Here is a 16,894-nt window from a genome sequence, read left to right on the forward strand (position 1 = left end):
TACTCAGGAGTGTCGCACACATTGCACAGCACTACGGAATACAAGGAACTCATATCCTGGCAACCTCGGCGACAAATAACACGGCTTTCTACAGCAAACGAGTTGAGAGACCTGGGAAAAAGTGGTTCATAAGCATAAGAAATCTCATTCACACCTTTATCCAGCAGACTGGGATGGGAACATAACCAAAAAAGAAAAAGATTCTGTTACTCAGAATGAGTGGAGACAAAGGCATAAGAATGCCATTTATTCAAAAATAAAAACAAAGGACAACAGCAGCACAACAAAATACAACTTTAAATCAGTCTAACCCCACCGTCAGCAAATAAAGCCCAGTGTCGGGATCTGGGACGCACCTGCTGAGGAGCTGCATGTAGGTGAGGTTCTCGTGAGTGTTGGGGTCGAAGAAGCCCTTGGTGTCGTCGCCGGGGTCCGAGAGGACCCGGTTCATTTCTTCGTCGAAGTAGCCCCGCTTGTAAGCCACCTCCACGGGGAGCCGGTGGCTGTGCACGGGGTCGATGATGCCGCCGGTGGCGATCTGGGCCTCCAGCAGGCGGATGCCGTGGTCTTTAACGATGAGGTCTTTCTTCATGGCCTGGAAGAGGGAGATCTTGCTTCCCGTGTAGGGGTCAGTGTATCCGGTCACTGCTCTCTCTGCAGACAGCAGCTTCTCGTGAATCTCTCTGCCCACCAGGCCGGCGGAGACGGCTTGGTCGACGGACAGCTTCTCGTTCTTCAGCGGGTCGGTGATAAAGCCGGTGGCCGCCTGAGCCTCCAGCAGCACCAGCGCGGTGCCCGGCCTGAGAATGCCCTGCCACATGGCCTGGTAGATGCTCATCTTCTCCGTCTTGGCCGGGTCTGCCTTGGCCGGCACGAGGACTCCGGCAATGCAGCTCGTGCCTTCCAGGTATCGCTTTACGGAATCCATTTCCGTGATCTCCTGCACCGTCTTGGTGCCCTGGGTGAGTTCGGACAGCGTGTTCCGGTCAATAATTTCAGAGCTGAACAGCTCGGAGGCAGTCACCTGCCTCCTGAGGCCGGAGAACTTCAGTTTGCTGCTTCGCTCTGCCGTCTCCTCAACCACGGTGGTGAGGGTTCTGAGCAGCTGCTGCAGCGTCACGGTCCCTGCTCTGTACCTCTCCAGGAGCTCCTGCCTTTTCTCTTCCGAGAGGTATCTGGAGAAGAGAAGTTCCCACGCGGTGACCTTTCGCCCCCGGAACTCGCCGACGGACACCTCGACGGTGGTGAGCCGGAGAGCGTTTTCCGCTTGCTGGTCCTGGGGAGAGGGGGCGGTGGCAGCGGCAGCTCCGCCGGGTGCTGTCTCCTCTCGGCCGCTCTTTTCCTCTGTCTCGGTGATGAGGGTGGTGAGGATGGCTGTCATTTCCCGAACGGTTAGCGTCCCTGCGCTATGCTCCTTCAGTAGCTCCCGTCGCTTGGCTTCAGAGACGCAGCTCGAGAAGAGGAGCTCCCACAGGGAGACCTCCTGCCCTTTGAATTCCCCGACAGCGACGTCGACGGTCTCCGACCGCAGAGCGTTTTCCAAACGTGTGTCGTGCGGTGAGCGGGGAGTCTCCGCTTCCTCCGAGGTTGTGGTCTCTGCGCTGGGGCTGTCCCCGTGTCCCGGTAGACGGTGACTTTCCTCCTCTGTTTTGGTTACGATGGTGGTGAGGATGGTTTTCATTTGTTCCGTGGTTAATATCCCGGCCCCGTAGAGCTCCAGGAGCTCCTTCCTCTTCTCTTCGGGGACGTATTTGGAGAAGAGCAGGTCCCACACAGAGACCTTTCTGCCGCGGAACTCGCCCACCGGCACCTCCAGCAGGGTTGACTTGAGGGCCTTTTCCGTTTCCTGCGCTTCCCGGGAGGGGGCATCTTTGACTTTCTCTGATGGCGTCGTCCTCTCTTTCTTCGTTGCGGGCGGCTCGCCGCTTTTCCCTGCGGTCTCGGTAGCGGTGGCGGTGAGGATGGTTGTCATTTCCTGGATGGTGAGCGCCCCTGCTTTGTAGTCCCTCAGCAGCTCTTGTCTTTGCTGTTCAGGGATGTGTCTGGAGAACAGCAGATCCCACACAGAGACTTCTTGCCCTTGGAACTCGCCCACTGGCCCGGCCACTGTCGTAGTCTTTAAGGCCTTTTCCCGTTTTTCGTCTCTCTGCGAATGGGCAGCCTGGTCTTCTTGCGTGCCGGCACTTTTCACGCGTCTGGGCTCTCGGCTGCTCTTTTCCTCGGCCTCGGTGACGAGGGTGGTGAGGATGGTTGTCATTTCCCGAATGGTTAGCGTCCCCGCTTTGTACCGCTTCAGAAGCTCCTGCCTCTTGTGGTCGGGGAGGTATCTGGAGAAGAGAAGCTCCCACACGGTCACGCTCTGCCCCTGGAAGAGTCCCACGCTGACGGCGGCAGGGGCGGACTGTAAGGAGATTCGCGTTTGCTCATCGAGCTGGAAGAGCACAGAGCCTTTGGGCATGATCTGAAGCATAAGGAGGCCCGTGTCCGGGTCTGGGACGCACCTGCTGAGGAGCTGCATGTAGGTGAGGTTCTCGTGAGTGTTGGGGTCGAAGAAGCCCTTGGTGTCGTCGCCGGGGTCCGAGAGGACCCGGTTCATTTCTTCGTCGAAGTAGCCCCGCTTGTAAGCCACCTCCACGGGGAGCCGGTGGCTGTGCACGGGGTCGATGATGCCGCCGGTGGCGATCTGGGCCTCCAGCAGGCGGATGCCGTGGTCTTTAACGATGAGGTCTTTCTTCATGGCCTGGAAGAGGGAGATCTTGCTTCCCGTGTAGGGGTCAGTGTATCCGGTCACTGCTCTCTCTGCAGACAGCAGCTTCTCGTGAATCTCTCTGCCCACCAGGCCGGCGGAGACGGCTTGGTCGACGGACAGCTTCTCGTTCTTCAGCGGGTCGGTGATAAAGCCGGTGGCCGCCTGAGCCTCCAGCAGCACCAGCGCGGTGCCCGGCCTGAGAATGCCCTGCCACATGGCCTGGTAGATGCTCATCTTCTCCGTCTTGGCCGGGTCTGCCTTGGCCGGCACGAGGACTCCGGCAATGCAGCTCGTGCCTTCCAGGTATCGCTTTACGGAATCCATTTCCGTGATCTCCTGCACCGTCTTGGTGCCCTGGGTGAGTTCGGACAGCGTGTTCCGGTCAATAATTTCAGAGCTGAACAGCTCGGAGGCAGTCACCTGCCTCCTGAGGCCGGAGAACTTCAGTTTGCTGCTTCGCTCTGCCGTCTCCTCAACCACGGTGGTGAGGGTTCTGAGCAGCTGCTGCAGCGTCACGGTCCCTGCTCTGTACCTCTCCAGGAGCTCCTGCCTTTTCTCTTCCGAGAGGTATCTGGAGAAGAGAAGTTCCCACGCGGTGACCTTTCGCCCCCGGAACTCGCCGACGGACACCTCGACGGTGGTGAGCCGGAGAGCGTTTTCCGCTTGCTGGTCCTGGGGAGAGGGGGCGGTGGCAGCGGCAGCTCCGCCGGGTGCTGTCTCCTCTCGGCCGCTCTTTTCCTCTGTCTCGGTGATGAGGGTGATGAGGATGGCTGTCATTTCCCGAACGGTTAGCGTCCCTGCGCTATGCTCCTTCAGGAGCTCCCGTCGCTTGGCTTCAGAGACGCAGCTCGAGAAGAGGAGCTCCCACAGGGAGACCTCCTGCCCTTTGAATTCCCCGACAGCGACGTCGACGGTCTCCGACCGCAGAGCGTTTTCCAAACGTGTGTCGTGCGGTGAGCGGGGAGTCTCCGCTTCCTCCGAGGTTGTGGTCTCTGCGCTGGGGCTGTCCCCGTGTCCCGGTAGACGGTGACTTTCCTCCTCTGTTTTGGTTACGATGGTGGTGAGGATGGTTTTCATTTGTTCCGTGGTTAATATCCCGGCCCCGTAGAGCTCCAGGAGCTCCTTCCTCTTCTCCTCGGGGACGTATTTGGAGAAGAGCAGGTCCCACACAGAGACCTTTCTGCCGCGGAACTCGCCCACCGGCACCTCCAGCAGGGTTGACTTGAGGGCCTTTTCCGTTTCCTGCGCTTCCCGGGAGGGGGCATCTTTGACTTTCTCTGATGGCGTCGTCCTCTCTTTCTTCGTTGCGGGCGGCTCGCCGCTTTTCCCTGCGGTCTCGGTAGCGGTGGCGGTGAGGATGGTTGTCATTTCCTGGATGGTGAGCGCCCCTGCTTTGTAGTTCCTCAGCAGCTCTTGTCTTTGCTGTTCAGGGATGTGTCTGGAGAACAGCAGATCCCACACAGAGACTTCTTGCCCTTGGAACTCGCCCACTGGCCCGGCCACTGTCGTAGTCTTTAAGGCCTTTTCCCGTTTTTCGTCTCTCTGCGAATGGGCAGCCTGGTCTTCTTGCGTGCCGGCACTTTTCACGCGCCTGGGCTCTGGGCTGCTCTTTTCCTCGGCCTCGGTGACGAGGGTGGTGAGGATGGTTGTCATTTCCCGAATGGTTAGCGTCCCCGCTTTGTACTGCTTCAGAAGCTCCTGCCTCTTGTGGTCGGGGAGGTATCTGGAGAAGAGAAGCTCCCACACGGTCACGCTCTGCCCCTGGAAGAGTCCCACGCTGACGGCGGCAGGGGCGGACTGTAAGGAGATTCGCGTTTGCTCATCGAGCTGGAAGAGCACAGAGCCTTTGGGCATGATCTGAAGCATAAGGAGGCCCGTGTCCGGGTCTGGGACGCACCTGCTGAGGAGCTGCATGTAGGTGAGGTTCTCGTGAGTGTTGGGGTCGAAGAAGCCCTTGGTGTCGTCGCCGGGGTCCGAGAGGACCCGGTTCATTTCTTCGTCGAAGTAGCCCCGCTTGTAAGCCACCTCCACGGGGAGCCGGTGGCTGTGCACGGGGTCGATGATGCCGCCGGTGGCGATCTGGGCCTCCAGCAGGCGGATGCCGTGGTCTTTAACGATGAGGTCTTTCTTCATAGCCTGGAAGAGGGAGATCTTGCTTCCCATGTAGGGGTCAGTGTATCCGGTCACTGCTCTCTCTGCAGACAGCAGCTTCTCGTGAATCTCTCTGCCCACCAGGCCGGCGGAGACGGCTTGGTCGACGGACAGCTTCTCGTTCTTCAGCGGGTCGGTGATAAAGCCGGTGGCCGCCTGAGCCTCCAGCAGCACCAGCGCGGTGCCCGGCCTGAGAATGCCCTGCCACATGGCCTGGTAGATGCTCATCTTCTCCGTCTTGGCCGGGTCTGCCTTGGCCGGCACGAGGACTCCGGCAATGCAGCTCGTGCCTTCCAGGTATCGCTTTACGGAATCCATTTCCGTGATCTCCTGCACCGTCTTGGTGCCCTGGGTGAGTTCGGACAGCGTGTTCCGGTCAATAATTTCAGAGCTGAACAGCTCGGAGGCAGTCACCTGCCTCCTGAGGCCGGAGAACTTCAGTTTGCTGCTTCGCTCTGCCGTCTCCTCAACCACGGTGGTGAGGGTTCTGAGCAGCTGCTGCAGCGTCACGGTCCCTGCTCTGTACCTCTCCAGGAGCTCCTGCCTTTTCTCTTCCGAGAGGTATCTGGAGAAGAGAAGTTCCCACGCGGTGACCTTTCGCCCCCGGAACTCGCCGACGGACACCTCGACGGTGGTGAGCCGGAGAGCGTTTTCCGCTTGCTGGTCCTGGGGAGAGGGGGCGGTGGCGGCGGCAGCTCCGCCGGGTGCTGTCTCCTCTCGGCCGCTCTTTTCCTCTGTCTCGGTGATGAGGGTGATGAGGATGGCTGTCATTTCCCGAACGGTTAGCGTCCCTGCGCTATGCTCCTTCAGGAGCTCCCGTCGCTTGGCTTCAGAGACGCAGCTCGAGAAGAGGAGCTCCCACAGGGAGACCTCCTGCCCTTTGAATTCCCCGACAGCGACGTCGACGGTCTCCGACCGCAGAGCGTTTTCCAAACGTGTGTCGTGCGGTGAGCGGGGAGTCTCCGCTTCCTCCGAGGTTGTGGTCTCTGCGCTGGGGCTGTCCCTGTGTCCCGGTAGACGGTGACTTTCCTCCTCTGTTTTGGTTACGATGGTGGTGAGGATGGTTTTCATTTGTTCCGTGGTTAATATCCCGGCCCCGTAGAGCTCCAGGAGCTCCTTCCTCTTCTCTTCGGGGACGTATTTGGAGAAGAGCAGGTCCCACACAGAGACCTTTCTGCCGCGGAACTCGCCCACCGGCACCTCCAGCAGGGTTGACTTGAGGGCCTTTTCCGTTTCCTGCGCTTCCCGGGAGGGGGCATCTTTGACTTTCTCTGATGGCGTCGTCCTCTCTTTCTTCGTTGCGGGCGGCTCGCCGCTTTTCCCTGCGGTCTCGGTAGCGGTGGCGGTGAGGATGGTTGTCATTTCCTGGATGGTGAGCGCCCCTGCTTTGTAGTTCCTCAGCAGCTCTTGTCTTTGCTGTTCAGGGATGTGTCTGGAGAACAGCAGATCCCACACAGAGACTTCTTGCCCTTGGAACTCGCCCACTGGCCCGGCCACTGTCGTAGTCTTTAAGGCCTTTTCCCGTTTTTCGTCTCTCTGCGAATGGGCAGCCTGGTCTTCTTGCGTGCCGGCACTTTTCACGCGCCTGGGCTCTGGGCTGCTCTTTTCCTCGGCCTCGGTGACGAGGGTGGTGAGGATGGTTGTCATTTCCCGAATGGTTAGCGTCCCCGCTTTGTACCGCTTCAGAAGCTCCTGCCTCTTGTGGTCGGGGAGGTATCTGGAGAAGAGAAGCTCCCACACGGTCACGCTCTGCCCCTGGAAGAGTCCCACGCTGACGGCGGCAGGGGCGGACTGTAAGGAGATTCGCGTTTGCTCATCGAGCTGGAAGAGCACAGAGCCTTTGGGCATGATCTGAAGCATAAGGAGGCCCGTGTCCGGGTCTGGGACGCACCTGCTGAGGAGCTGCATGTAGGTGAGGTTCTCGTGAGTGTTGGGGTCGAAGAAGCCCTTGGTGTCGTCGCCGGGGTCCGAGAGGACCCGGTTCATTTCTTCGTCGAAGTAGCCCCGCTTGTAAGCCACCTCCACGGGGAGCCGGTGGCTGTGCACGGGGTCGATGATGCCGCCGGTGGCGATCTGGGCCTCCAGCAGGCGGATGCCGTGGTCTTTAACGATGAGGTCTTTCTTCATGGCCTGGAAGAGGGAGATCTTGCTTCCCGTGTAGGGGTCAGTGTATCCGGTCACTGCTCTCTCTGCAGACAGCAGCTTCTCGTGAATCTCTCTGCCCACCAGGCCGGCGGAGACGGCTTGGTCGACGGACAGCTTCTCGTTCTTCAGCGGGTCGGTGATAAAGCCGGTGGCCGCCTGAGCCTCCAGCAGCACCAGCGCGGTGCCCGGCCTGAGAATGCCCTGCCACATGGCCTGGTAGATGCTCATCTTCTCCGTCTTGGCCGGGTCTGCCTTGGCCGGCACGAGGACTCCGGCAATGCAGCTCGTGCCTTCCAGGTATCGCTTTACGGAATCCATTTCCGTGATCTCCTGCACCGTCTTGGTGCCCTGGGTGAGTTCGGACAGCGTGTTCCGGTCAATAATTTCAGAGCTGAACAGCTCGGAGGCAGTCACCTGCCTCCTGAGGCCGGAGAACTTCAGTTTGCTGCTTCGCTCTGCCGTCTCCTCAACCACGGTGGTGAGGGTTCTGAGCAGCTGCTGCAGCGTCACGGTCCCTGCTCTGTACCTCTCCAGGAGCTCCTGCCTTTTCTCTTCCGAGAGGTATCTGGAGAAGAGAAGTTCCCACGCGGTGACCTTTCGCCCCCGGAACTCGCCGACGGACACCTCGACGGTGGTGAGCCGGAGAGCGTTTTCCGCTTGCTGGTCCTGGGGAGAGGGGGCGGTGGCAGCGGCAGCTCCGCCGGGTGCTGTCTCCTCTCGGCCGCTCTTTTCCTCTGTCTCGGTGATGAGGGTGATGAGGATGGCTGTCATTTCCCGAACGGTTAGCGTCCCTGCGCTATGCTCCTTCAGGAGCTCCCGTCGCTTGGCTTCAGAGACGCAGCTCGAGAAGAGGAGCTCCCACAGGGAGACCTCCTGCCCTTTGAATTCCCCGACAGCGACGTCGACGGTCTCCGACCGCAGAGCGTTTTCCAAACGTGTGTCGTGCGGTGAGCGGGGAGTCTCCGCTTCCTCCGAGGTTGTGGTCTCTGCGCTGGGGCTGTCCCCGTGTCCCGGTAGACGGTGACTTTCCTCCTCTGTTTTGGTTACGATGGTGGTGAGGATGGTTTTCATTTGTTCCGTGGTTAATATCCCGGCCCCGTAGAGCTCCAGGAGCTCCTTCCTCTTCTCTTCGGGGACGTATTTGGAGAAGAGCAGGTCCCACACAGAGACCTTTCTGCCGCGGAACTCGCCCACCGGCACCTCCAGCAGGGTTGACTTGAGGGCCTTTTCCGTTTCCTGCGCTTCCCGGGAGGGGGCATCTTTGACTTTCTCTGATGGCGTCGTCCTCTCTTTCTTCGTTGCGGGCGGCTCGCCGCTTTTCCCTGCGGTCTCGGTAGCGGTGGCGGTGAGGATGGTTGTCATTTCCTGGATGGTGAGCGCCCCTGCTTTGTAGTTCCTCAGCAGCTCTTGTCTTTGCTGTTCAGGGATGTGTCTGGAGAACAGCAGATCCCACACAGAGACTTCTTGCCCTTGGAACTCGCCCACTGGCCCGGCCACTGTCGTAGTCTTTAAGGCCTTTTCCCGTTTTTCGTCTCTCTGCGAATGGGCAGCCTGGTCTTCTTGCGTGCCGGCACTTTTCACGCGCCTGGGCTCTGGGCTGCTCTTTTCCTCGGCCTCGGTGACGAGGGTGGTGAGGATGGTTGTCATTTCCCGAATGGTTAGCGTCCCCGCTTTGTACCGCTTCAGAAGCTCCTGCCTCTTGTGGTCGGGGAGGTATCTGGAGAAGAGAAGCTCCCACACGGTCACGCTCTGCCCCTGGAAGAGTCCCACGCTGACGGCGGCAGGGGCGGACTGTAAGGAGATTCGCGTTTGCTCATCGAGCTGGAAGAGCACAGAGCCTTTGGGCATGATCTGAAGCATAAGGAGGCCCGTGTCCGGGTCTGGGACGCACCTGCTGAGGAGCTGCATGTAGGTGAGGTTCTCGTGAGTGTTGGGGTCGAAGAAGCCCTTGGTGTCGTCACCGGGGTCCGAGAGGACCCGGTTCATTTCTTCGTCGAAGTAGCCCCGCTTGTAAGCCACCTCCACGGGGAGCCGGTGGCTGTGCACGGGGTCGATGATGCCGCCGGTGGCGATCTGGGCCTCCAGCAGGCGGATGCCGTGGTCTTTAACGATGAGGTCTTTCTTCATGGCCTGGAAGAGGGAGATCTTGCTTCCCGTGTAGGGGTCAGTGTATCCGGTCACTGCTCTCTCTGCAGACAGCAGCTTCTCGTGAATCTCTCTGCCCACCAGGCCGGCGGAGACGGCTTGGTCGACGGACAGCTTCTCGTTCTTCAGCGGGTCGGTGATAAAGCCGGTGGCCGCCTGAGCCTCCAGCAGCACCAGCGCGGTGCCCGGCCTGAGAATGCCCTGCCACATGGCCTGGTAGATGCTCATCTTCTCCGTCTTGGCCGGGTCTGCCTTGGCCGGCACGAGGACTCCGGCAATGCAGCTCGTGCCTTCCAGGTATCGCTTTACGGAATCCATTTCCGTGATCTCCTGCACCGTCTTGGTGCCCTGGGTGAGTTCGGACAGCGTGTTCCGGTCAATAATTTCAGAGCTGAACAGCTCGGAGGCAGTCACCTGCCTCCTGAGGCCGGAGAACTTCAGTTTGCTGCTTCGCTCTGCCGTCTCCTCAACCACGGTGGTGAGGGTTCTGAGCAGCTGCTGCAGCGTCACGGTCCCTGCTCTGTACCTCTCCAGGAGCTCCTGCCTTTTCTCTTCCGAGAGGTATCTGGAGAAGAGAAGTTCCCACGCGGTGACCTTTCGCCCCCGGAACTCGCCGACGGACACCTCGACGGTGGTGAGCCGGAGAGCGTTTTCCGCTTGCTGGTCCTGGGGAGAGGGGGCGGTGGCAGCGGCAGCTCCGCCGGGTGCTGTCTCCTCTCGGCCGCTCTTTTCCTCTGTCTCGGTGATGAGGGTGATGAGGATGGCTGTCATTTCCCGAACGGTTAGCGTCCCTGCGCTATGCTCCTTCAGGAGCTCCCGTCGCTTGGCTTCAGAGACGCAGCTCGAGAAGAGGAGCTCCCACAGGGAGACCTCCTGCCCTTTGAATTCCCCGACAGCGACGTCGACGGTCTCCGACCGCAGAGCGTTTTCCAAACGTGTGTCGTGCGGTGAGCGGGGAGTCTCCGCTTCCTCCGAGGTTGTGGTCTCTGCGCTGGGGCTGTCCCCGTGTCCCGGTAGACGGTGACTTTCCTCCTCTGTTTTGGTTACGATGGTGGTGAGGATGGTTTTCATTTGTTCCGTGGTTAATATCCCGGCCCCGTAGAGCTCCAGGAGCTCCTTCCTCTTCTCCTCGGGGACGTATTTGGAGAAGAGCAGGTCCCACACAGAGACCTTTCTGCCGCGGAACTCGCCCACCGGCACCTCCAGCAGGGTTGACTTGAGGGCCTTTTCCGTTTCCTGCGCTTCCCGGGAGGGGGCATCTTTGACTTTCTCTGATGGCGTCGTCCTCTCTTTCTTCGTTGCGGGCGGCTCGCCGCTTTTCCCTGCGGTCTCGGTAGCGGTGGCGGTGAGGATGGTTGTCATTTCCTGGATGGTGAGCGCCCCTGCTTTGTAGTTCCTCAGCAGCTCTTGTCTTTGCTGTTCAGGGATGTGTCTGGAGAACAGCAGATCCCACACAGAGACTTCTTGCCCTTGGAACTCGCCCACTGGCCCGGCCACTGTCGTAGTCTTTAAGGCCTTTTCCCGTTTTTCGTCTCTCTGCGAATGGGCAGCCTGGTCTTCTTGCGTGCCGGCACTTTTCACGCGCCTGGGCTCTGGGCTGCTCTTTTCCTCGGCCTCGGTGACGAGGGTGGTGAGGATGGTTGTCATTTCCCGAATGGTTAGCGTCCCCGCTTTGTACCGCTTCAGAAGCTCCTGCCTCTTGTGGTCGGGGAGGTATCTGGAGAAGAGAAGCTCCCACACGGTCACGCTCTGCCCCTGGAAGAGTCCCACGCTGACGGCGGCAGGGGCGGACTGTAAGGAGATTCGCGTTTGCTCATCGAGCTGGAAGAGCACAGAGCCTTTGGGCATGATCTGAAGCATAAGGAGGCCCGTGTCCGGGTCTGGGACGCACCTGCTGAGGAGCTGCATGTAGGTGAGGTTCTCGTGAGTGTTGGGGTCGAAGAAGCCCTTGGTGTCGTCGCCGGGGTCCGAGAGGACCCGGTTCATTTCTTCGTCGAAGTAGCCCCGCTTGTAAGCCACCTCCACGGGGAGCCGGTGGCTGTGCACGGGGTCGATGATGCCGCCGGTGGCGATCTGGGCCTCCAGCAGGCGGATGCCGTGGTCTTTAACGATGAGGTCTTTCTTCATGGCCTGGAAGAGGGAGATCTTGCTTCCCGTGTAGGGGTCAGTGTATCCGGTCACTGCTCTCTCTGCAGACAGCAGCTTCTCGTGAATCTCTCTGCCCACCAGGCCGGCGGAGACGGCTTGGTCGACGGACAGCTTCTCGTTCTTCAGCGGGTCGGTGATAAAGCCGGTGGCCGCCTGAGCCTCCAGCAGCACCAGCGCGGTGCCCGGCCTGAGAATGCCCTGCCACATGGCCTGGTAGATGCTCATCTTCTCCGTCTTGGCCGGGTCTGCCTTGGCCGGCACGAGGACTCCGGCAATGCAGCTCGTGCCTTCCAGGTATCGCTTTACGGAATCCATTTCCGTGATCTCCTGCACCGTCTTGGTGCCCTGGGTGAGTTCGGACAGCGTGTTCCGGTCAATAATTTCAGAGCTGAACAGCTCGGAGGCAGTCACCTGCCTCCTGAGGCCGGAGAACTTCAGTTTGCTGCTTCGCTCTGCCGTCTCCTCAACCACGGTGGTGAGGGTTCTGAGCAGCTGCTGCAGCGTCACGGTCCCTGCTCTGTACCTCTCCAGGAGCTCCTGCCTTTTCTCTTCCGAGAGGTATCTGGAGAAGAGAAGTTCCCATGCGGTGACCTTTCGCCCCCGGAACTCGCCGACGGACACCTCGACGGTGGTGAGCCGGAGAGCGTTTTCCGCTTGCTGGTCCTGGGGAGAGGGGGCGGTGGCAGCGGCAGCTCCGCCGGGTGCTGTCTCCTCTCGGCCGCTCTTTTCCTCTGTCTCGGTGATGAGGGTGATGAGGATGGCTGTCATTTCCCGAACGGTTAGCGTCCCTGCGCTATGCTCCTTCAGGAGCTCCCGTCGCTTGGCTTCAGAGACGCAGCTCGAGAAGAGGAGCTCCCACAGGGAGACCTCCTGCCCTTTGAATTCCCCGACAGCGACGTCGACGGTCTCCGACCGCAGAGCGTTTTCCAAACGTGTGTCGTGCGGTGAGCGGGGAGTCTCCGCTTCCTCCGAGGTTGTGGTCTCTGCGCTGGGGCTGTCCCCGTGTCCCGGTAGACGGTGACTTTCCTCCTCTGTTTTGGTTACGATGGTGGTGAGGATGGTTTTCATTTGTTCCGTGGTTAATATCCCGGCCCCGTAGAGCTCCAGGAGCTCCTTCCTCTTCTCCTCGGGGACGTATTTGGAGAAGAGCAGGTCCCACACAGAGACCTTTCTGCCGCGGAACTCGCCCACCGGCACCTCCAGCAGGGTTGACTTGAGGGCCTTTTCCGTTTCCTGCGCTTCCCGGGAGGGGGCATCTTTGACTTTCTCTGATGGCGTCGTCCTCTCTTTCTTCGTTGCGGGCGGCTCGCCGCTTTTCCCTGCGGTCTCGGTAGCGGTGGCGGTGAGGATGGTTGTCATTTCCTGGATGGTGAGCGCCCCTGCTTTGTAGTTCCTCAGCAGCTCTTGTCTTTGCTGTTCAGGGATGTGTCTGGAGAACAGCAGATCCCACACAGAGACTTCTTGCCCTTGGAACTCGCCCACTGGCCCGGCCACTGTCGTAGTCTTTAAGGCCTTTTCCCGTTTTTCGTCTCTCTGCGAATGGGCAGCCTGGTCTTCTTGCGTGCCGGCACTTTTCACGCGCCTGGGCTCTGGGCTGCTCTTTTCCTCGGCCTCGGTGACGAGGGTGGTGAGGATGGTTGTCATTTCCCGAATGGTTAGCGTCCCCGCTTTGTACCGCTTCAGAAGCTCCTGCCTCTTGTGGTCGGGGAGGTATCTGGAGAAGAGAAGCTCCCACACGGTCACGCTCTGCCCCTGGAAGAGTCCCACGCTGACGGCGGCAGGGGCGGACTGTAAGGAGATTCGCGTTTGCTCATCGAGCTGGAAGAGCACAGAGCCTTTGGGCATGATCTGAAGCATAAGGAGGCCCGTGTCCGGGTCTGGGACGCACCTGCTGAGGAGCTGCATGTAGGTGAGGTTCTCGTGAGTGTTGGGGTCGAAGAAGCCCTTGGTGTCGTCGCCGGGGTCCGAGAGGACCCGGTTCATTTCTTCGTCGAAGTAGCCCCGCTTGTAAGCCACCTCCACGGGGAGCCGGTGGCTGTGCACGGGGTCGATGATGCCGCCGGTGGCGATCTGGGCCTCCAGCAGGCGGATGCCGTGGTCTTTAACGATGAGGTCTTTCTTCATGGCCTGGAAGAGGGAGATCTTGCTTCCCGTGTAGGGGTCAGTGTATCCGGTCACTGCTCTCTCTGCAGACAGCAGCTTCTCGTGAATCTCTCTGCCCACCAGGCCGGCGGAGACGGCTTGGTCGACGGACAGCTTCTCGTTCTTCAGCGGGTCGGTGATAAAGCCGGTGGCCGCCTGAGCCTCCAGCAGCACCAGCGCGGTGCCCGGCCTGAGAATGCCCTGCCACATGGCCTGGTAGATGCTCATCTTCTCCGTCTTGGCCGGGTCTGCCTTGGCCGGCACGAGGACTCCGGCAATGCAGCTCGTGCCTTCCAGGTATCGCTTTACGGAATCCATTTCCGTGATCTCCTGCACCGTCTTGGTGCCCTGGGTGAGTTCGGACAGCGTGTTCCGGTCAATAATTTCAGAGCTGAACAGCTCGGAGGCAGTCACCTGCCTCCTGAGGCCGGAGAACTTCAGTTTGCTGCTTCGCTCTGCCGTCTCCTCAACCACGGTGGTGAGGGTTCTGAGCAGCTGCTGCAGCGTCACGGTCCCTGCTCTGTACCTCTCCAGGAGCTCCTGCCTTTTCTCTTCCGAGAGGTATCTGGAGAAGAGAAGTTCCCACGCGGTGACCTTTCGCCCCCGGAACTCGCCGACGGACACCTCGACGGTGGTGAGCCGGAGAGCGTTTTCCGCTTGCTGGTCCTGGGGAGAGGGGGCGGTGGCAGCGGCAGCTCCGCCGGGTGCTGTCTCCTCTCGGCCGCTCTTTTCCTCTGTCTCGGTGATGAGGGTGATGAGGATGGCTGTCATTTCCCGAACGGTTAGCGTCCCTGCGCTATGCTCCTTCAGGAGCTCCCGTCGCTTGGCTTCAGAGACGCAGCTCGAGAAGAGGAGCTCCCACAGGGAGACCTCCTGCCCTTTGAATTCCCCGACAGCGACGTCGACGGTCTCCGACCGCAGAGCGTTTTCCAAACGTGTGTCGTGCGGTGAGCGGGGAGTCTCCGCTTCCTCCGAGGTTGTGGTCTCTGCGCTGGGGCTGTCCCTGTGTCCCGGTAGACGGTGACTTTCCTCCTCTGTTTTGGTTACGATGGTGGTGAGGATGGTTTTCATTTGTTCCGTGGTTAATATCCCGGCCCCGTAGAGCTCCAGGAGCTCCTTCCTCTTCTCCTCAGGGACGTATTTGGAGAAGAGCAGGTCCCACACAGAGACCTTTCTGCCGCGGAACTCGCCCACCGGCACCTCCAGCAGGGTTGACTTGAGGGCCTTTTCCGTTTCCTGCGCTTCCCGGGAGGGGGCATCTTTGACTTTCTCTGATGGCGTCGTCCTCTCTTTCTTCGTTGCGGGCGGCTCGCCGCTTTTCCCTGCGGTCTCGGTAGCGGTGGCGGTGAGGATGGTTGTCATTTCCTGGATGGTGAGCGCCCCTGCTTTGTAGTTCCTCAGCAGCTCTTGTCTTTGCTGTTCAGGGATGTGTCTGGAGAACAGCAGATCCCACACAGAGACTTCTTGCCCTTGGAACTCGCCCACTGGCCCGGCCACTGTCGTAGTCTTTAAGGCCTTTTCCCGTTTTTCGTCTCTCTGCGAATGGGCAGCCTGGTCTTCTTGCGTGCCGGCACTTTTCACGCGCCTGGGCTCTGGGCTGCTCTTTTCCTCGGCCTCGGTGACGAGGGTGGTGAGGATGGTTGTCATTTCCCGAATGGTTAGCGTCCCCGCTTTGTACTGCTTCAGAAGCTCCTGCCTCTTGTGGTCGGGGAGGTATCTGGAGAAGAGAAGCTCCCACACGGTCACGCTCTGCCCCTGGAAGAGTCCCACGCTGACGGCGGCAGGGGCGGACTGTAAGGAGATTCGCGTTTGCTCATCGAGCTGGAAGAGCACAGAGCCTTTGGGCATGATCTGAAGCATAAGGAGGCCCGTGTCCGGGTCTGGGACGCACCTGCTGAGGAGCTGCATGTAGGTGAGGTTCTCGTGAGTGTTGGGGTCGAAGAAGCCCTTGGTGTCGTCGCCGGGGTCCGAGAGGACCCGGTTCATTTCTTCGTCGAAGTAGCCCCGCTTGTAAGCCACCTCCACGGGGAGCCGGTGGCTGTGCACGGGGTCGATGATGCCGCCGGTGGCGATCTGGGCCTCCAGCAGGCGGATGCCGTGGTCTTTAACGATGAGGTCTTTCTTCATGGCCTGGAAGAGGGAGATCTTGCTTCCCGTGTAGGGGTCAGTGTATCCGGTCACTGCTCTCTCTGCAGACAGCAGCTTCTCGTGAATCTCTCTGCCCACCAGGCCGGCGGAGACGGCTTGGTCGACGGACAGCTTCTCGTTCTTCAGCGGGTCGGTGATAAAGCCGGTGGCCGCCTGAGCCTCCAGCAGCACCAGCGCGGTGCCCGGCCTGAGAATGCCCTGCCACATGGCCTGGTAGATGCTCATCTTCTCCGTCTTGGCCGGGTCTGCCTTGGCCGGCACGAGGACTCCGGCAATGCAGCTCGTGCCTTCCAGGTATCGCTTTACGGAATCCATTTCCGTGATCTCCTGCACCGTCTTGGTGCCCTGGGTGAGTTCGGACAGCGTGTTCCGGTCAATAATTTCAGAGCTGAACAGCTCGGAGGCAGTCACCTGCCTCCTGAGGCCGGAGAACTTCAGTTTGCTGCTTCGCTCTGCCGTCTCCTCAACCACGGTGGTGAGGGTTCTGAGCAGCTGCTGCAGCGTCACGGTCCCTGCTCTGTACCTCTCCAGGAGCTCCTGCCTTTTCTCTTCCGAGAGGTATCTGGAGAAGAGAAGTTCCCACGCGGTGACCTTTCGCCCCCGGAACTCGCCGACGGACACCTCGACGGTGGTGAGCCGGAGAGCGTTTTCCGCTTGCTGGTCCTGGGGAGAGGGGGCGGTGGCAGCGGCAGCTCCGCCGGGTGCTGTCTCCTCTCGGCCGCTCTTTTCCTCTGTCTCGGTGATGAGGGTGATGAGGATGGCTGTCATTTCCCGAACGGTTAGCGTCCCTGCGCTATGCTCCTTCAGGAGCTCCCGTCGCTTGGCTTCAGAGACGCAGCTCGAGAAGAGGAGCTCCCACAGGGAGACCTCCTGCCCTTTGAATTCCCCGACAGCAACGTCGACGGTCTCCGACCGCAGAGCGTTTTCCAAACGTGTGTCGTGCGGTGAGCGGGGAGTCTCCGCTTCCTCCGAGGTTGTGGTCTCTGCGCTGGGGCTGTCCCCGTGTCCCGGTAGACGGTGACTTTCCTCCTCTGTTTTGGTTACGATGGTGGTGAGGATGGTTTTCATTTGTTCCGTGGTTAATATCCCGGCCCCGTAGAGCTCCAGGAGCTCCTTCCTCTTCTCTTCGGGGACGTATTTGGAGAAGAGCAGGTCCCACACAGAGACCTTTCTGCCGCGGAACTCGCCCACCGGCACCTCCAGCAGGGTTGACTTGAGGGCCTTTTCCGTTTCCTGCGCTTCCCGGGAGGGGGCATCTTTGACTTT

General features: G+C 60.1%; 1 protein-coding gene across 1 annotated transcript in view; it reads right to left on the minus strand.

Annotated features, from left to right (window-relative positions):
* Window positions 1-226: 226 nt before the first annotated feature.
* The window catches only part of EPPK1 (epiplakin 1), a 35,193-nt gene continuing 18,525 nt past the window's right edge, over window positions 227-16,894 (minus strand). Inside the window, exons 7-11 of the mRNA XM_074986840.1 lie at window positions 12,638-14,206; window positions 10,493-12,061; window positions 8,348-9,916; window positions 1,913-3,481; window positions 227-1,336 (exon numbers count right to left, since the gene is read on the minus strand). Coding sequence (XP_074842941.1) covers window positions 302-1,336; window positions 1,913-3,481; window positions 8,348-9,916; window positions 10,493-12,061; window positions 12,638-14,206 — 7,311 coding nt within the window. The 3' untranslated portion in view covers window positions 227-301. The remainder of the gene's footprint in view (window positions 1,337-1,912; window positions 3,482-8,347; window positions 9,917-10,492; window positions 12,062-12,637; window positions 14,207-16,894) is intronic.

The sequence above is a fragment of the Carettochelys insculpta genome, chromosome 2 (genome assembly GCF_033958435.1).
Source record: "Carettochelys insculpta isolate YL-2023 chromosome 2, ASM3395843v1, whole genome shotgun sequence".
NCBI lineage: Eukaryota > Metazoa > Chordata > Testudines > Carettochelyidae > Carettochelys > Carettochelys insculpta.